At 43.9% G+C, this 21371-nt stretch overlaps 1 protein-coding gene across 1 annotated transcript in view; it reads right to left on the reverse strand.

The window, feature by feature from the left end:
* Window positions 1-9843: 9843 nt before the first annotated feature.
* The window catches only part of slc49a4 (solute carrier family 49 member 4), a 57817-nt gene continuing 46289 nt past the window's right edge, over window positions 9844-21371 (reverse strand). The window contains exons 8-9 of the mRNA XM_037108726.1: window positions 21091-21273; window positions 9844-11649 (exon numbers count right to left, since the gene is read on the reverse strand). Coding sequence (XP_036964621.1) covers window positions 11534-11649; window positions 21091-21273 — 299 coding nt within the window. The 3' untranslated portion in view covers window positions 9844-11533. The remainder of the gene's footprint in view (window positions 11650-21090; window positions 21274-21371) is intronic.

Below are 21371 nucleotides of genomic sequence, written 5' to 3' on the forward strand. Positions count from 1 at the left end.
ATGAGCAGGAGGGACGTGGGTACCAACAGGTCTGGCCTCCTGCCAACAATCAAAACATCCCACCCTCATCATTCACTTCAACTGTATCTGTGGGCCAGGGGTTGTGACAGTCTGCACATTCATAAAACAAAATACTGTAATCCACTGTCACTGATATCATTTATTTAGAAAGGATTATCCAGGTAAAGCCCTGTTGCACATGTTTTAATTTGAGGAGGTGCTAACTCACATATTTTTTGCCAAAAGAAGCCAAATAAATTGGACTGAATGAACGGATTAAACTTCCATATTCAATAGCCAAACCAATACTGAGCGGATTACATTGACGGCTGTTTCCCCCAACTGGAAACACCACCAAGCCGATCAGCTTTGTCGGCAGTATTAACAATGAGGACATCATCTACTGGTGCAAGGACCGGATTCCATCTCAAACCACTCCTACACCTTGGAACCAGTCTATTGCTCATGGGGTTTACAGTGAAAACAGCTCCTCATTCGTAAACATTCTTTGACTGGCAAATTATTTCTGCACTCAGAGGGAAACTGGGTTGCACACAACTTTTTTTTTTTCTTTTTTTTTTTTTCTTACACAACACTGGTTGTACGTGTGTCTGGGCTGTTCACATAAAGTAAAAGCCGGCGGCGCACAGACTGTGGGGGACATGTACGCATGGCGATATTCACATCACCCTGACGGCAAACTGCCAATTCGGACCGATGAACAGGCAAATACTGTGACTACTGCCATACTCCCCTCTCAATCCCCAGCACTGATTCAGATTAAACCAAACCCAATTTAAAAGAGCTTTTGTTTGGTGAGTCTTTCGATTATTTTTCAATTAACTGACAGTGTGGTGCATAAATAACAGGAAACATTAACATAATTTCAAGGTGTCATCTTGAAATTTCTTGTTTTTTTTCTGAGCAAAACACAGACACAGACATTGTATTCAATTTTCAGTCAAGTGTTTTTGCTTGCTAGGATTTCACTGATGAAGTTTTGTTAATCAGTTTTCTGTCAATCAACTAATCATTTCATCACTAATGGAAAAGACAATATAGGCTTACTTTTGGTTCTCTTACAACGTCTATGGTACAGATTTACAAAAGTCCCACAGAAGATGGGCTCGATTAGTACTTAGAGCTCCTGGGAAGCGCAGGTAAACAGTTTATGAGGTCCAGCATCATCCAATAAGGTTGAGGCAGAGGTGGCAGGTGCTTGGTAGTCATCTTTAACTGGATCTCTGAGTGTGGCAATATCAGAAGTACACAACCAATGATCTAAAAACACTCCAGACAGGCCCACAGGCTTTTCTCTGCCTGGCTTCCTTCGCTACAGCTAACCTAACTAACAGCTAGCCACAGCTAACTCAACTAGCTACATCTAAGTCAACTAACATCTAGTCATAGCTAACTCAACTAGCATCAGTCTGCGGTGGATTTAGCTGTCAATTAAATAAATGTATAATTACATTTATGAAGAAGTATAATGAAAAATAAGTTCTCCTCTAAGTTTTAATGACAGTACATAGTAATAGAAAAAAAAGTTTGTCCGACTTACCATTTTTTTCTCAAGCTGCAGCTGCCTCCTGCTCCAGAGAGAGCTGAAGTCACTCCCTTCCAGTTTGCCCTGTGTGACCTTATTTGATACTTCAGTATGGAACACTGATTCCCACAGCTCACACAACATGTTATAAACTGTAACATCTGCATAAATGAACAGTGAAAACTTTGAGGACATTTTGACCTTTCAATTGCAGATCACTGCTTGTAGTTTTTGTTATTAATTGTTCTTATGAACTAGGAAACAGACTTGATTAAATTTTTCGGTCTCATCTGACAGGTTGATGTGTCACAGTTTATTAATTCCTCCCGTCAGTGTTCCTCTCTGGTGTCTGGAGATGTGGGTCAAACGCAGTATCATCTCTCTTTATTCAGTTCTTTTATTTGGAAACCGCTATTGTTAGATCGCCTCGCGCTGTCAGGACGGAGTGGATCCGAGGCTCAAAGAGTTTCATTAGGAGTTGGACTGTGTTCTGATGAAAAGTTAATTGAGCTAACTGTTCCCTCAGAGCCTGCATGGGGCTTCAGCGTGCCTCCACAGGCTGTACTTCTGAGGCAAACTGTCTAAATGTCCATGAAAGGCACCATCAGTCATCTTAAAACAAAAGCACCTTCACCCACCTTTGATGGGAGGAAGGGCAGGAGAAACAAATGATGTTTCAAGGGGGGGCGAAGCAGCGACAGATCGTGACAGAGGAGCCCGTAGAGGTCCTGGACTCCCTTTTTTTGAAAGCCCCTCGACATTCTGCGAGGATGGCGCCTGCAGAGGAGGTGAGCAGTGATTTAAATAGGCAGCCTGCCGGATCAAAGCCTGTCTCGCTGTTCTTCTGGCTACAGCCCTTTCCGCTTGCATGGTTATCATAATTGCTCTTGCTCAGAGGACATGCTGCTTCCGTCAGGGCCACGTCCTCCTGCATTAGAGCCGAGGAGCCTCAGCCAAACTCGACTTGGCTCTGCAGGTGGATGCTTTTACTCTCCTCCTCTCTCTCTCCCGCCTCAGAACATGCCAGGTAGTTTGACACGGGGAGTTTTGGGGGCTGGGGGGATGGGAGGGGTGCTGAATCATCTGACAGCATCATCAGCTTTAATCAGCCAGGTCTGACTCGACCTTCTCACATTGCCTCCAGTGACCTTTAAACCACATTTAATTTCCTCCTCTAAAAGTGAAAACTCCATACATGATGTATCTTCTGGAAATAACACTTGTCGTCGATGTAGGCTTAATGGCTGTGAAACGCCGGCCCTGAAATAGATAAAGATCATAGGCTGTGGTCAACTTGAATCATGTTAGAGATGGAGAAAAGATTATTCATAGTAATAAAACACCTTGACTGTATTTCTATCAGACAATTGTGTTCCATGTACAGCTGAGAACAACACATCTGTGTTGTACCAAGGGCCTTCTCAAAAACACTAAAGTTCCTCCCTGGAAGTTGTGAAATTTGGCCACGTCTTAGTGAGTGTACGCAGCAGTGTGGTGCGCTTCAAGAGACAAATACACAGCGTGTTTCTGCCCGTGACAGTAATGGACACTTTTTCCACTGGGTCCGTTATGTTTCTCTAAATGTGATTATACACTTCACTTAGCACCTGTCGGCTAAAAGATCTGTGCTCAAATCAATACCCATTCATTGTTTACCTGTCTGCGCTAACCAGAAGGCTCTGGTGCGGTGCTTCACCAGTCCAATAGTCATTAAAGCACGGTCACTTTTTAAAAACAGACACATTTTAACTTGAGATACCTTCGCATTAGCAGAACTGTCCTAAAAAGTCGAAGTTTGTCTGTCAAAGCTGTATGTCAGAACCACACGAAGACGTTTCTTCTTTAAAATGTGTTGTCCTTGAATTTACTCGCAATAAAGAAATCACAGTTTTTGAATAAAAAATATAAAATATAAAAGAATACAGTGTAATGTAAGTCTACAGTACAAATTACAGAAAAAGATGCCATTTATCATTATATGATAAAATCCACATAGTAATTGACTGACTCTACGTCATATTTCACTGGTTTACTGTGGCTACGGTTACCTGCGCTCAGCTACGTGACTAATCTCTGCAGTCGTAACACTGTATTTTCACATAACGTCATCACCTGTTTCATGTTCCAACAGCAGCAGTTGTCATAACATGAAACATTCAACGTGATCACAACACAAACAGCAGCTACAAGCGTAACAAACAATATAAAAGCCTCTAGAAAAGCTTCCTGTTATCACGTGGTAACTGTGTATATTGTAATATCATGGAAATATCGTGTTTGACTGTTCTTATAACATTCAACTTGTCACACTGTCACATGAGACACAGCCACTTCTCTTTACCTGCATCTTGACACCTGTTGTTGTGTATTAATAGCTTGCTGTTTGTGCGTGTTGTGTGCATGCGCTCATCTGATGCACTTAATGAGCATGTGCAGGTTTGATATGCTGCTGTAGACACTGTAACTGTCTCAGCCCATGAAGCTGTGAGCAAACACTAAAGCAGCCTGCAGCCATGTGTGTGTCCTCTCCACATCTCCCATAACTCTGCCTCCTGGTGTTTATTAACACTGCTGGGGCATTTATATCTTAATATGTGTTGTGTTTTCCCAAAGGAAAATATCTCAGATTCACCAGTGATGAATTGGCAAATTAGTGGCCAGCTGTCAAACGCCGGTGGCTTGGGCTTCTGCAGCCCATCGCTCCTTATCAAGAGCACCTAGCCCTTTTTAATATGTTGAAGATAAAGTAAGAGGCACTGTGATAGCAGTTGTGCTAAATGAGCCATTTGAAAGCCTGGCTCATTTTTCATAATGCTGGAGAAGTCAATTAAGGGGCTCGCGGAGCTCAGGGAGGCCCAAGGAGACATTGAGGTGCGGCGCTGGAAAACAGACACGAGTGAGTTTGAGTCACAAGGGGAGGGAAAAACAAGCAGCGTCTCAATGGAGACACAACGGGGAAATGTAAGAAGCGCCGTCTGAAAGGAGGAAACAAAAGACGGGCTACACAAAATGTCACACGCAGTGACAACAACTCCAGCACTCGTCAGCCAGCCAGCCGCTTTCATAGCTTCTGACAGGCTCAGCCACAAAAGCATAAATACCCAAATTGCTTGTGGGTAAAAGAAAACTGTTGTTTCACATTTCATGGCTCCATCCTCTCCCCAGGGGCTCCACCGACGGACCATTCCACGTCCCACGCTGACAACGAGCCAGAGGAGGAAACTGGAATTGAACTCCTGCTGAAAAGCTGTTAATAAACAGTTAGCGCTGTGTCTGCGAGCGGAGGAAATGTATGCATCATTACCTTATCTCCCTCCAACAAGAAGTCACAGCCACCTCTTTTGTCCCAGGCTTGTTTGGGAAGTTGAGTGTATTTGCTTACACCGAGGTTCATAGTAAGAAAGAAAAGTGTTTTCTCTGTAACATCCCCCCCGTGTGAACAAAAAAGCTTTTTCTCGTCATAGTAATTTCCAAATCAGATAAATGTGGGTAGAATCTGATTTTCTACCACAGGCTCGCGCCTCCCGCAGAATCTTCCTCATCTCTCGCATGAACTTAAACTGCCAAGTGAGGATTTGTTTTAGTCCACGTCAAAATGCCATTGGTTCATCCTTTAATACACTCTACGATTTCTTGTCTGTGAAAAGGACAGAGCAGGTCAGCAGGGTCAAGTTTATATTTTCAATTCATAGATACACACTGAACTCAGCACTCAGCAGGGACTCTGGTTCCCTCTCTTGTTTCCCCCTCTCCTCTCTGTAACATTACGCTCATGAAGTAAAGTGCACTTCCCCTCCAGCTCCAGTCAGCAGTCAACACTGCAGAACATAAACACCCAACAGTGGAGAGGTCACCTCCGCAGATCACTGCTGCAGTCGGGCTGATAAACAGGAGTGGAGATAAATCCTCTTTTTAATCCCAACAGTACAAAAGTAATCTCTGAGCTCTCCTCCCGTCTGTAAACGGCTCCAGAGCAGAGCAGAATCTGATGTGGTTGTTTATTCCTCCACAAGGTCTGGATCTGCCCCTCCTCACTACACCAAACTGCACAGATGTCTTTGTTTTGTTCTGAGTCGGCACCATGGCTGCAGAGACTGCACATTGTGTGTTTAAAGGTTGATTTACAAGATCTCTTTCGCGCATTAACTTAAATCTTCTGGGACCACTCGAATCAATGCTACAACAATGGCTGTTTGGTGACTGCAGCCACGACAAATTCATCATTAAGTTTTAATTAAGAAAACAATGGTTTTATGCGCACAGCTCCAAGCATTTGGCCGATGGCGATTTAAAGCAACTCAAGAACCTTTCACTGGGACCATTTCTGTCCAACAGCCCAAATAAACAAACACACCCACGATGAAATGTATCAATTAATGACTGTACTCTGTTTACCCCTTTTGGCGGGATTACTTTGTTTATCTAATCCAGAAAAAAGCCTTTTTCCTGCTGTACTTTGTTTCTGATATTTGGCTTCGTCGCATGTCGAACACAGGGGACGGAGGATGGAGGAGAGGAGGGGAAAACTGAAACTGTGTCAATAAACAGAAAAGCCACAAACAAAGCGCGTTTCTTCCACGGCACGGACTTGTGATGAATACATGTGACAGCTCCTCAAAAAACCAAACAGATCCGCATAAACCCAACAGAGGATTAATTCCACATCCCCGCAGGCTCGCTTTGTAAAATGCAGTGTAGTAATTTGAGGCACACCCATCTGATTGAATGCACAGCCATGTTCATTTCTGGATGTATTTCATGTTCTTATGAAGTTTGATGCTTGACAACAGTCACAGCTTGGGTCAGTTCCTGTTCCTGCCTGCTAGAATGGCACCGGTTCAGAGGATCACAACAGAATGATTTTGTGGGGCGAGGTGACATCAATCTCTCTCTCTCTCTCACTCACACACACACACACACACACACACACAGTGATAGTAATAGGAACCAGACCGAAGACTTCAGCAGCGTGTTGCATGCGGACTCGCCCGTAGTTCTCACCAGCAGCAGAGCATGAGCTCATCTCCAGCTGTACATGCAGACACTTAACACGGGGTTTAAACACAGTGAGGTCATGCCTGTAGGCCGCACATGTTCATGCTAATTTGTATCCAGAAAGAGACGGAGGAAGGAAAACGGAGAGATTTCCTAGAATGCAGGTGTCCTCTGAGAGTGTCTTCTCGTGCCTCGGGACGATGTGCAGAAATGTTACCGTGGTGCCAGAATGATTCGAAGCCTTGGCACAGAGTGACGAAATCTGTTTCTTAAAGTGACAGGCCGTCAGCCAAATGTTAACAAGGAACCTACAACTTAAAGCCCCCATCAATCTAAAACCTGCTGACAGATGCTTAATGACATGGACCAACACTCAATTATTTAACGGCACACTGTGATGAACCATCTGATGCTGCTGAAAGTGTGTTTATGCCAGTAACAATACGTCAGGAGACCAATGATTCATATGTGATCGGGTAAAAGTTCAAGTGTGGAATAATCCATTTTAAACATCCTAAGCACTAGAAGAGCCAATAATCACCAAGTGTCTGCCACACAAGAGAGCCAGAAAAGCAATAAGTCAGCATGTTAACTCAAGCTTTGTGTAACATGCAAGAAAATGGCCAACCTTAAAAGACAGTAGGCGGTGTTTGTGAGTTATGTTTTAGAGTCAGATAACAACTCTAAAACAATGGCATTATATTTTCAACACGCTGATGTCAGTCCAAAATGTTATCATGTGGTTAGTTATGATGGACAAAATGTAAACCTGCCACTGTAGGAAAGGTGGATACTTGACCTAATACAAGATAGAATGGAACTGTGTGTGTGTGTACTGCGCCTCACTCTCTCCTTGCTGTTTCAATGAGTTGTGTAACTGGAATCAGATAAACCAACGGTTCTTTTAAAACTAGATTCCTTTTTGAAGAATGTGTCTCTTGTGTATTAGTAATATTGGACATGCTGCATGACATGTGATCATGGGTCCTGAGTCACATGAGAAAACAAAATGATGACACAAGAACCTACAGTGTCCACTAAAAAAGGTCAGGGTCTCTCTCTAGAGTCAGAGTTCAGCGTGTCCCTCAGGGGCTACTGTAGAAACATGGTGGACTCCTAGAAGAGGAGCTGCTCCATCTGTACATATGAAAGTCTCTTCTCCGGTATCACAGAGATTCTTAGTTTCAGCTGATTATACACTAATGAAAACAGAATTAGTAATGTTATATTCCATTTCTGCCAAATGAGCCCCCTTAATCCTACACACTGGACCTTCAGGTGAAAGTAAACACAGATTTACATCGCTTTACATTTCCACTCAGAATTAGCCATTAACCATGACATCATCTGAGTTGCCTCAGTTTGATGCCTGCCAACACTCCTTATTTTTAACCCTTACTCCCGCTGTGCTTCCAATTTGTCATTTGTTGCATCAATCTCCCGATTTCATAGTGACACAAATCATATGAGAGTGTTTCAGTTTGTGTGGGATGTGCGTGTTGGTGCCAGGCAACCCGACCCAGAGCAGAGGCGAGCAAACAGCCCTGCCTGACACGCGCCGCTCGCCCCTGCACTTCTCACGCCCTCCACGAGGAGAAGAAATACACATCCAGATTTCTCTCCACTCAGTGAGACCTTCTCCTTTACCTGACATCCTGACTCCTGTCTCACCTGCTCGTCCTCTTGCCTCCACTCTGCAGACTGTAGCCCTGCATCACTTCATCCTCCCTCTTGATCTTTTCGAAGGGTCCGCCCGGCAATCATGGTTCCTCACACACTTTCCCTCAATGTTTTTGGGATGTCAATCGACTTTTGGTCACTCTTTGCACTTATTTCTAAATATCTAATAAGTTAAGACGACTTAAGAGTAACATAACATAACACACAGGACTAGTATAAAGATATTTTACTCTCACAACCTTGTATTTATTCCATTAATTTGTAGTGTAGCGTTATATAGCCGGGGGTGAAGTACGACCTCCGCTGATTCCCCAGAAATTCTCCCTCAATTTTTTGGCAGATGTGGAAGCCTGTGTTACGGAATGAAGACGTGGAGTTTAAAAGAAGTGGCCGTTTACCAGGCAGGAAGGATCTAATGAAAAGATGCTTATCTCTACCCACGCTGACTTCATTTGACCATTCTTTTTATGATCTGTCTCTCCGTGTCCACCACCTTGTAGGAGAGCAATATCAAGTAGAATATTTAATCACTGTAAATCAAAGGAGAAACCCACCTCAAAGACACCGAATGTCAACATAAAACGGTGTCTTTGAAGGTTTCAGAGGGGGCTTCAGCCGATATTAGATATTATCCAATATTTATTTATTTTATTTTTTTCTTCACAATATTGAATATCGAACAGCTGTTGCGTCATCTTCAGCTGTAACATTGAAAAGAAAATGCACACAGAGCTGTCATGGCAGCCGTGGCAATGTGAGGTTACTACGCGTTAATTGGCCCGATGTGGCATGCAGCGCTTTGACATCCAGGCAGGGAGGACTTGGTTTCTAAGCAGAGAAAATGGCGGCCCAAGGGATTTGAATGAGGCTACATGTTGACAGCAGGTGCTGGGGATGTCTTCGAGCGGCAGTGCCATCATCCATCGCAATATCTGGGTGGGACAATGTCATGACAATCAAATTTTGGCCGTAAGCCAGTCAAGCATTGTGTGAACCTGTGCATCAACTAAAACGATTGGTTGACTGAACTCTATTCAGGTGGCGGGTCTGTGGACAGTGACCCTTGTGCACATTTGCCTCCTTGCAGCCAATTATAATTCCGGGTATAGCCGGGTGTAATTCTGTCTTTTCTGCATTAAAGACCTGACACCACACTGACATATTTCTATCGCAGCTGCACACAGCGGAGCGTGTTGGAAGTCAATCATTAATTACATAATAACGGGACAAAAACCTTCCAGACTCCTCCATTTGTTCAACAGTCACTATGAAAGGAATCTGTCTTAAGGCGAGACACAACAGAAATGTTCCCTGACTGCAGCTTCTATAGAGAGCAAATAATGGAGCCAGACACACAAAGGGCTGAGCGTTGAGTGAGGAGCTCAGCAAGCAAAACAGTCGATCACATTTTGGTCTGCAAGTATTTGTACTATGAAACACTTTTCGACTGTGTTGGCTCTGTACTCAAGCAGGTGTAAAAGTGACGGTGAAGTGGAACCAGACGTCTGAGATGTTTTACAGGCTCTGATGGAAATGTAGGAGGACGCAAATAAAAGAACAGGAAAAAAAAGGCAAGTCGGAAACATCTCAGATGAACCCTGGAATGCACAGACGATCACAGATTGATGTCAAACAATTTTAATAACCCTCTTTAGCTCATTAACAACAGCAGTGTTATTCTTAAAATGTTTACTCCGTTAATAAGGTGCCGGAAATATATTCAAGAGTCACATTTGAAGCCCAGGAAAGCACAGAGTGCTGTTGAGCAGGAGAACATGACCTTCAACAGAATGTACAGATAAAGTAGTCACAGTGTGGAGGAGAGGGAGGCTGAACACACTGCACTGGGCAATTAAGGCAACACGTCGAAAGGTAAAAGACAACCTTCTCTGTACAAGGAGAGTAAAAAATAAAAAAACAAGCACCAGGAAACACTTTACAGAGCCTCCTTGAACCCCAGAGGAACACATTAAAACACTTCAAATAGCTGCTGTGCAGGACGAAGACAAAGAGAGAAGTCATGGACAAGTTAAACAGGAAAAAATGTCTTTCAGTCACAGATATTTTGCATTTGTCTTCGTGTGTCTCTTTGTGGTTACGTCCCTCCAGATCTGGAGCTGGTTTTTGTCACAGCTCCAGTTTTATCAGTCAAGGAATCCAAGAAAAATGGCAACTTCCTATCCTGTTTCCCTTCAGGTTTTGTTGCCAGTCGACTCTCATTTGGCGCAGAGACACCTGCTGGTGCTTTAGAGGACGAGCAGCTTGGCAATCCTAACAAAATCCTCATGCCTGATAAAATAATATCCCTCAGAGTGCCTCAGCTGTGGTGAAACTGCCACAAAAACATCCTGTTTCAATGAAACTAGGTGTTAACTGTGTTAGTGTTGACACATGCCCAATAAATACTGGCAGGCTGCTGAGGAAAGCATTAAAAATAGAACGCAAAGCAACATTATTGAGTTAGATTAAAAAGCAAATATCCCAGAAACGGACACAATTAACCATAAATAGAGTGAATAACCTCTGAAATGTGAAAGCGTCACAGTTCAGATGACTCAGCGTCTTCCACAGGAACAGTTCAAAGCGCCGGTTTATCCAATCCCGGCCCACGTCTCATAAATCTTTGAGATCCTTTTTGCATAATATCCATCATGAGAGGGCGATAAAACAGAATCTAAGTACCTGCCTTTTGATGACAGGCAGCGTCACAGGTCACTGTACAGAGTCGGCCAGTTAAGCCTCTCCAGCGAGTCGTACCTGGCAGTTTGAAGCAGCACTGACACACCAGGAGGTCACTCGTTTAACTCGACTCAGCACAGCCAGGCCTGCTGATTGGCTGAAGGAGCTGTCCTCTTATCACTCTTTACTTCCTTGTTATGCTGATCTGGAGTCAGCACTGCATACAAGGCTTTGAGTCAGTTTCAAGTCACGGGGGGGAGGACGACACTGAGAACAGCTTTAAATATTACATAACCTGTAAACTGTAACTACTAACAGTCCGTCGTGCCGAGCCTGGTTCAGACAATTAAACCGTTAACATACAGACAGAGGCTGACATATAAAAACAGCTGACGATGTGTTCAACAGTCATATGGCATTCAGTCCATCACGTAAGAGTAAACATTGGTGGAGAGCCAGTTCTTTTTTCTTCAGCCGTCCATCACCATGGTTATCAATATATACATTTACATCTAAAGAAGAGAGTGGGTCTCCACTTCTCCTTCGGCTCCCTTTTCTCCTCGTGGTTGTGCAAGAATGATTATTCAGTCCTTTATCCTTTAGTGGTCACGGTTTTTTTTTCCCTCGGGGGTGTCACACGGAGACAAAGACGTCCAGGTAGAGGCGGTCGTACGACTCCCTGAAGAAGAGGATGAGGACGAGGCTGAAGAGACAGGAGCCGGTGAGACACCAGTTCAACCAGGACAGCTCTGGATGCAGGGGGCAGACAGAGAGAGGGAGACATGTTTGAGTTAGGCTGTAATGAACAGTGTGACACATCAGGCGGGCAGGTAGGTGACACTGCCCTGCTCAAAGACACTTCAACAGTTTGAGATTCTCTCTTTTTTTATCTTACCATCTTCTCTTTTCGTACAGACATTTTCATATGTCCTCTTGCTTTTCAAATGAAAAAAAAAAAAAAAAACACGCTAAATGGCCAAATGTGCACAGACAGAGATGTTACTTTTAGATCTCCACTAAAACACTTCATTCATTTGATGACTTGGTGACAAAAATCAATTATCACTGTATTTTTTGCCTGAATACCTCAACACTGCAATAATGTCGTAATGATGACTGTTGATATTATCACAAAATATGAACACAGTGAAATTTCTGATCAATAATCATGAGTCATGTGGATATAATGACAAAGGGGATAAAGGCAAGAACAAGTAGAAACAGTCTGGAAGGTTCACTTCCCTGTCATGAGCCTTTAAAACCAGGAGAAGACAATACTTGTACATACATGTCATATCACAATATAATGATATCTAAACCTGACGTCCATATATGGTCTGATGTCACGATAACACAACAGTGTGCAACAGTTTGGGGAACATCCTGTCCTTCTACATGACAGTGCCCCCATGAAACCAGGTCCATGAGCACATGGTTTTCCAGTTTGGTGTGGAAGAACCATTCCTTACAACATGGAGCTTGTTCTGAGCCACTGTGTGCTCCTAACACTGAACCGCTCTGAGCATTTCAACCAACAATACATCAGTTCACAACTGTTGGTTCAAAGTTGGTTCCCAGCTGGGATAAAAACATAGCAGGTTTCTCTTGGCCTGAGGCAAGAACTGAAGTGGGCCTGTCATATTCTGCATGTCGCTGATAGCGCACATCCCTGATTACAATAGTTCCACTCAAAACTGGTGGAAACATTTGACAGCGCCCAGGTTCTGAGATTCCTGACTGGAACCCATTCAAGAGCCACTGTTGAAAATGTTCCAACGATCATTTTCCACTCTCTCTTCTCTGCAACAGCGAGTCGACACACACACACACACACACCGCCGCAGCGTCCACACAGGCCCGCCTCCTCCTACTCCTCTAACTGTGGTCTGAAGTAAACTATCATGAATGCTGTAGTGCTTAACACACGAAACACTAGCCTTCTAACATTTATCTTTTCATGAAAATCGAAGATTTTGTGTCACAGTATCTAGACAAATGGTATGGAATGTCTTCCAAAGAGCTCTGACCTGAGTCTCATCCAAAACCACTGGAATGAACTGGAACGCTCACTCAGTGCTGCTGTGGCTGAATGGGAGCAAATTACTCCAGCAAGGTTCAACCATTGTGTGTGTTCAGGGGTGTCCTTACTGCTGTCCATTAACTGCACAACTAATTACAGTAGTGAAGAGGTGAGTATTAAATATAAAGATAACATGTGGACAGAACATTGAGCTCCTGTGTGTAAACACACACGGAATAAATGATTGAGTGTGGGGGGGTGGGTGGAGCGTTCCTGCATAATAAAATATAAGTCATCAGTAAACCTAATGAGAGTTAGTATGAAGTGACACTGAATAAGTTATGAGTATCATATAGAATGAATGGATAATCAATAGGAATGCCTGACGTACAAGAATAAGGGGAGCTGTCTTTGGTAACGATTGTGAATAATTCAGTGATATTGGCAGTGTTCCCCATTATCATTGACCTACACTTGAACCTAAACACGGTGCAGAATGAGGTGCTCTATTTTCTCAGCTCTGTTCAGGCTCCATTACCCACAGGAGAGGAGCTCTGGCTGTTTGCAGTAATGCTGAATCTGGAGGGCAGATGGGAACTCGCAACTGCACTGAACCGTCGGCATCTTAACTCATCAGCACGCAGACAAATAAGCCCTTCTTCCTGCTCGGGCTTTCACCATGCAGCCTGCATGAACACGCAGTCACACCTTGTCAAGTCCGGACAAAACCAGCATCAATAAACTCCTTCTTTCAAATGCATCAAGCAGCCCTTCACTGTGAAGTCGGCCATCACAGCAGCACAGAGCTGTTTGGGGGGGGGGGGGGGGGTCTTCTCTGGACAGAGATGTCTAGCAGAGGGCAAACTTCTCAGCCAGGACTGAGGATGTGGTGGCAGCAGACAGCTGCTCGCGCCCTGATAACAAGCCAGAGCAAATATAGAGAAATCAGGTCGTAACACGCAGTGGAGCCCTGGAGGCCCTGCCAGCACACTGTCTCTCTACTCACACCGGCCACTTCGATTCCAATCAGCCAACGCTTCAGAACAACGTCATCTTACTGCTCTGGTCAAGAGAGGACCTGATCAAAGCAGGAAGAGACTGCACCACGCTGCCTTTCCTCTGGTAAATCATGAGTTTTGGCTGTTAGACTCTAACCTGTGTGTGCCTCCATGAGAAGGAGACGAGAGTGGGCTCAGAGGATGGAGGCAAAGGATATATGCTCTGGAGAAGAGGCTTGAGAGCACAGAGGGAGATGAGGGATTGGGTGAGGCTGCTTGCAGCGAGGTGTCGAGACTCCCAAAGCAGCCTCATTAATCAGGAGCGTGTGAGCCGGACAGCAGGAGACCCGGCGTGGAGGCGGGTTAATGGAGTTGTGTTTATCTGACCTGCCGTCTTCTCCGTCCAGCGCTGTCTCGCTTCCTCACATGTGCACCCGACAAACACTGGTCCATTTAAAGATAGAGACACACAGCCTGTGTGTGTGTGTGTGTGTGTGTGTGTGTGTGTGTGTGTGTGTGTGTGTGTGTGTGTGTGTGTGTGTTTGTGTGTTTGTGTCTGCAGCGTTGGAGGAATGCTAATGGGGAACTTGGTAATTGTATAATTCAATCAGGTGAGGTGGTGAAAATGGGCAAGCAGCTCACTTGCTCTACTTTGATCTCTGAGGACACGTCTGGAGCAAAGTTTGGAGGAAACAGTTAAAAGTTTGTCTGAATGAAGGAGAGCTGAAGAGAAGGAGGAGGAGGAGGAGGAGAAGGAGGAGGAGAAGGTGGAGGAGGGAGGATGAAGGCAGAAGATTAGAGCTAACAAGATTAAAGGAAGGCAGGAAGAAAGAAGTCACTGAGTTTGACAGTTAACTGGTTTGCTTTTAAGTTGATATTAGATTTTAGTGGTGATTGACTCGCGTGACTCGAGTTGTGTTGCAGGCCTGAAAAGATTCTTGTAGTGAAACCAGGTTGAGCACAAAGTTGGCAACTGGCCTTGTAGCAGTTGAGAAACTTGGCCTAATAAAAAAATCACACTTTTGAAAAAACGTGGATTCAGTGTTTCCATTTGTCTTGTCTTGTCTCTTGTTTGTATTTGTTTTAATGAATTTAATTAGTCTTTTGTAATGATTGTTGAAGCACTTTGCATCAGTGAGATGAGTTAAACGGCTGATACTTGAATTGTTGAAGAGGAAGAGGGTGATGTCGGTGAATGTTTTCTGAAGCAATTAGACCCAAACGGCTCTCAGACTTGGAGTTTCTTACTTAATTTCAGTGATTCTCTTTTTTTGAGTTCATCAGTGCAAACCTGGACAGTTCATCACGTTAACAGTCTATTACTGTAACTGCCGTCATCAGCACGTCGATTCTGCAGATGAAGACAGAGGTGTGGGCCGACAGGAGTCTTATGGCCTTAATCAGTCTTAATTGAGGTCAATGCACCGTTGAAATGAACGTGGCTCAGTTCTCCTTTATGGCTGCGGCGTTTGTTTGAGGAGCGCCTAAACATATGTAGATGCATGAGATCATCAGTCATGACATGATGACCAGCTCTTCATTGTGATGCAGGTGGAAATATTTACAGATCTACAGGTGGTTGAACGGACCTGAAGTAGCCAGGTTATTTATGACTGCCAAGTCTGCCTGTGTGTGTGTGTGTGTGTGTGTGTGTGTGTGTGTGTGTGTGTGTGTGTGTGTGTGTGTGTGTGTGTGTGTGTGTGTGAATGTGTGTTTGATAGTGTGTGATCTGCGTTCGTGTGCCTCTGTTCATTTACTCTGTCAGCGTTGCTTCACTCGTGATATCAAAATGACAGGTACAGCAAATGAAACAGGCTTTTATTCTCTCTGGGTTGATTGAACTCCACAAAGAGACGCTGTTTGTTTTTTAAAAACACCTCCACAGTCTTTACGGAGGGTTGAAAAAGTTCAGCAGAAGAGACATTTTCACTTCAGACGAGAATGCAAAGTTTAGCAGAAAGAAGAGAAAAAAACTTCTTGGGACTGAAGAACTGTGGCAATTATTTCTCGGTGGTGAATAATCCCAGCTTCCCTCTGTGCAGGAGACTCTAACAGCTCACAGCTGAACGGAAACTCCATGCCGTCCCTCCCCCTCCCTCCTCATCTTCCTCCACCTCCTCTTCTTCTTTGAGGCACTTTGCTCCACAATAACTCTCTGCTGTTTTGTATTCCGCCCGGTGCACTGTGCTAAATGACACAAACACACAGTAGATGAAATCGAAAGAGAGCGACAACAGCCGATATATGGGCCCCGGGCTTCATTCATGTTTCTGAGGCACATGGTTCAGAGACTTTGAGGATTTTTATAACACGACAACAAAGTCAAGAGGCCAGGTGGGGCTCACTGAACCAAGACTGGGCTCTCGTGGATATTAAAATGGACAAGGAGGTAAATTCATAAACGCCTCTCTGCCTGCAGGGAAAGGAGCCATAATTCAGGATGCATAACGAGGCAGCGGGCAGCCGAAAGGAAAACCCTAAAATGAACTGTAAACTGAAAATAGATGGAAATCTTTAAAGGCCATGGCTGACAATTTTCAATACGAGGGGGCCAAACGGAGTTTGAAAAGACGGGGCTCAGGCAGAATTTATCAGTTTGGAAGCCATGCATATTATTTACCACATCTATTATTGGACTACAGAGAGGAAATTAGAGTAATGAGACGATCGACTACAATACTTCTGAGGGGAATTTACATAATAATAAAATTAATCTGCGCAGGCGTTTTTCCTCTTCAGGAGAGCAGAACACAGTTGGAATCAGTGTTTAACAGGAGCTGGCGCAGAGAAGAGGTGGGCACAAATCTGAAAATGTGTCTCCCATCACACTGGATGGTCAAACAATCTTTGAATTAGAGCTGGTATACAGCCACTGATGACCTGAATCGATTCAATTCTTATTCCATGATTCAGTTAGGATGACTTTAGTTACAGCACCAATGTGTCTTGGTTTTGAAACATATACTGAGAGAACTGATGCTGCAAATCGTATGAGGGACCCTCTGACCCGGAGCCCCATTATTACATATTCAAGCTGAATGATTTTGGAGATTCTTGGTTAAAGGTGCAATATGTACAAATTGGCCAGCTGTCGAATCATACTCAAAACCAACAGGAGGATGCATATCACTAGGGCTACCGCTAACTGCTGGTAAATGTATCTGCTGATAACTCGATAGCTTTGTTAGCCGTTCATCCACGGTCTGAACGGAGAGCCCGGAGCACCAGGGGAGTGTTGGCGTTTACACCGCTTTCACATCAGCTTTTCTTTGCTAACTGGTTAGCATGCTAACTTCAGCAGAAATCCTGGCAACACAGTACTGTTGACTGTAGACATCACAACATCAACACTGTTATTTTTTCATGATCTGGTCATAATCATTGTTTGTTTTTTTTGTTTTTTTTTACAATTGTTCAACTAAAATCAAAATCTTTAAAGTTTATGCAGTGCAGTGTTTTGATATGAAACTTCTTCTGTAAATCTGTAAAACTTTCCATCCGCACTGGGGGGAGGAGATAACAAAACTTTTCTTTCCGGTTGAACATATCTTTGAAGTCTGATACATCTTATTCCTCTGTTGCTGTGTTCCACTGTTGTCCAGAAACTATTAAAAACTCATTAGTAAGCTATAATGATTAAAAACTCAAGTGCCCAGCTGTTTGAGGAAACTGCTGAGTCTGTAAAAAAAAAAAATGAACCTGGAGATTTGTTATCCATTTTTCAAAGTCTTCATCTTCAGTGGGCATGAATGTGCTTCAAACTGACATCCAAAGACAGAATAGGGAGGTAAGAAAGTGTCCAGAGACAGACACATTGTTGGTTTTGGTCTTTTCACAGGATTTGCTGACTTCAGGAAAAACAGATTCACGCCTGATTTATGCTTAAATATACCTCACTTCTATGAAAACCAAACCCTGACACTGAGCAGCTTACAGACCTGCACTGTGTCAGATTCAGCAGACTTCAACAGCCTGGTACCTACACACATTGTGCAGCTACTTGATCGATGGCAATCTAGCACTCTGCAAGGTCACATTACAGCGCCTGCACACCTGCAGCAGTGAGAACTTCCTGACAAGAGCACATCGATGCATCACACTCCATCACACGACTTCAGGGTGGGAAGTGAAGAAAAGAGCAGCAAAAGCCTCCATCATCTCAGCTTGATCTTCTCCGCGGCTGTCGTAGGCAACTTGTCAGGATCCATCTGAGCACGTCAGATGCTTTCAACCCACACACACACGCGTACAAACAAGCGCACACACGCGTGTCGGCATCTGCACTCGACAACAAGCACACATGGTCGCATTCCCGGAGGAGCAGCAACACACAAAGAGCACAGCTACACACACAGCTACACACACACACACACACACACACACACACACACACACACCTTTACACCAAGCAGTCAATCATTCAGCACAGTGGAGACAAGAGTGGAGCAGAGGATACATCATGTATTCTTTATGAGTCCGACTTGTGTGTGTGTGTGTGTGTGTGTGTGTGTGTGTGTTTTTGTGTGATGGCCTGCAGTTGCACTTTCTACCCATAGCTCTGTCTGTCCACACCTGGTGCGTTGCTGTCTCGTCTATGATTAATCCCCATGCTGACCTGTTACCACTTCAGACAATTCAAAATACATTACTTGGCATCCAGATCACAATTTTCAAACAGCTTAATTTCTGTTGGCTTCCACTCGACATCCCTCCAGCTTCATTCTCAGCTCTTCAAACTCCACCTGTTTACCATACGAGCCAAACCTGCAGCTGTCCAAATTAAAAACTCTGAACCTGGACACCGTTTCTTGTCAATAATACCTAATCCAACTTGTTTCATAATTTTTTTCTTAAATCAAAGGTCTTAATTTTTAGTGCAGCAATTCGCGGCAGCTGAATTCGCACGTGATCTTGCAGATCCATGACCACCACAACAACTGGTGCTGAACCAATATGGCCCATTTGAGGAACTAATGGCAGCTATGAGCGTGATTTAGAAGTGAGGACCAGAGAGAGAAGCGACTGCTCATTTGTAAACGACAACGGCAGCTCTTTAAGAGGTTAGCGTAGCTGCTACAGTATCAGTTCTATCAGAACTGGAGAGAATATTTAACTGAGTGAAGAGCAGTGAATGGAACTGAAGTCAATTACTGATTGAAGCATGTTTTGGCTCTTCTCTCAAAGCTTTGGTAAGAGTTTGATTTACTACCTGGTTGATCTTATTGGTTGAAGTTTACCTGTGACAGACGCTGATAGATAGACAGTTAGTCCAGCCACCTGCAAAGTCTTTTTTTTTTTTTAACAGTGCTTGCCCTTTTCTGCACAGTGTTTAGCAGTGCCATTCCAGATGGTTCCTACTAACAAACCGTACTGCATGTCAAGATAGCAGTCTGCTTTGAGTCTAAAGACACTGGCCTATAATCAAAGGCCGTCTGTTGTGTTTCCTCGCGTCTCCTGTGTCTTGGCCAAAAAGCTGAACACAAAAACTACAGCCAACGGTCAACAAGCCTGTACATTCTGCACCTGAATGAAAGGAAATACCTCTGGCAACTATTTCTTCTTTACATGACATGTTGGCAGGAAATGTTCAAAAGAAAATCCTCCCATATGTTGTCTGAGTACGTGGCTATCTGTCAGAGAAATGTTTGGGGCCACTGGGCTCAGAGGCCCCGGCTGTTCAGGTCAAACAGAATCATATCCACCTGCACCGGCAAGACAACCTAGAAGGCAGGATCAGGATACAGTTGTCAGGCAGCAGCTGTCAGCAGCCTCGTAGCAGTCAGAGGGACTTGGCAGAGGAAGAGGATGAAGCTTATGAATATTCATGACAGTCTGAAAACATATCTCTTATTTACTCAAACAAACAGGGTAGAAGGAGTTTGTGTCAGGGATGGAGCCATCACTCCAGCTGATTGGTCCTGTGATGTAGCCAAGCTTACAGGGAAGGTTAATGAAACCAAACACAGGTGGACAAACAGCACCAAAGCACGATCCCGAAGCACACACCAACTCACATATATGTGCACAACACTGCACCAACACGCAGCTGCTCACATGGATGACTGAGCTTGGTTTTTAGTTTGGATGTTGCTTTTCCCTGCAACAGGCAGAAGGCAGAAGAGAGGCCGATGACAAGTCGTCCTCTTTGCTGTGAAGCTAAATTATTATACCAAACTCTGCCAGGCGGCCGACACAAAGATAAATAGGAAGCTACTGTGCAATGGAAAGTTTTTCTTTCTTTGTGCTAAATGTGTCATGTTGCATTGTAACCTAATTTTCCCACTGTCCGCCATTCATCAGCAGCATCTGCAGGGCTTGAAATGGATTTCTGAAAACAAAGGAGCCCATGGCTTTTGGCAGCAGGAAGAACTCTGCAGGGGCGCAGAAAACTTCTGAATGGAGTAAAAACTTTTAAGGTAAATCTTTTTTTTTTTTTTTAATATTTAATTGGCGTTACCATGACCTAATGCCATGAGATGAAAACTGGAGGAAACAGTTCAAATGTAAGAATAAATACATGCGGATCAATATACCCAATCAGTGAACAACAAAACACTATACTTAAAAGCATTGATGACCTTTTCTAAGATATGCCTTTATTTTGAATTTCCCATGGCAGGTCTGTGTCACCGTGTGAGGTAACATTAAGGGCAGACAGCCCCCCCCAAAGAACAGTGAGGATATTAACTGTCTTTGAAATAAATCAGCAGTGTGGAGATATTTTGGACTTGGGAGAAAAGATGGGTCAGCAGACAAAGTGCATGCCATATATAGTGACAGAACACTTGATGAACCAGTCTGGTGATGTGAGTTGGCCATCCACTCACTTGTTGCTGTCACTACGGTAATATTAGCTGCTCTGTTTCAACAATGACAGGCTGAAACTTAACGGTGGTGTTGTTCTGTGAGATAAAGTGACTTAAACCATCAGTGAATTCGAGAAGGTTGAAATAATGTGTGCAATTTGTTAAGATGAGGAGGGAATTGTTATACTTTTGTTAATAGTTCCTGTAGGTCCTTGAACTGTGACTTCAGCAAATATATGGTTGTCCAAATAATCAATATCATATCTATCGTGATTTAACCTGTGATATACACGTCTGATATTTTGTACGACCGAGATTTCAACACATATGTACCTCCTCTGTAAATATACAGTAATCCTGTCTCACCTGTGCAGTAAAAGGTGAGGAAGAAGAGGAGCAAGCCAGTAACCAGGTTCCCCAGGAAAGTTACCACTCCACAGGTGATGCCTTCAGGGACAGGGTAGACTGTTTCGATGAGGAGCTCGAAGAATATTGGCACACTGCTGTTGATGAAAATGCCCACCAGGATGCAGGACGTGTACAGGATGGCTGTTAAAGAGGGGAAATAAAAAGCAGAACCAAAGTAAGAGACAGTTTTACGTGAAACTGTGATGTTACAGAGTTCCAAATCCCATCAGAGCTCATAT

Source organism: Acanthopagrus latus, chromosome 9, assembly GCF_904848185.1.
Source record: "Acanthopagrus latus isolate v.2019 chromosome 9, fAcaLat1.1, whole genome shotgun sequence".
In the NCBI taxonomy this organism is placed as follows: Eukaryota; Metazoa; Chordata; class Actinopteri; order Spariformes; family Sparidae; genus Acanthopagrus; species Acanthopagrus latus.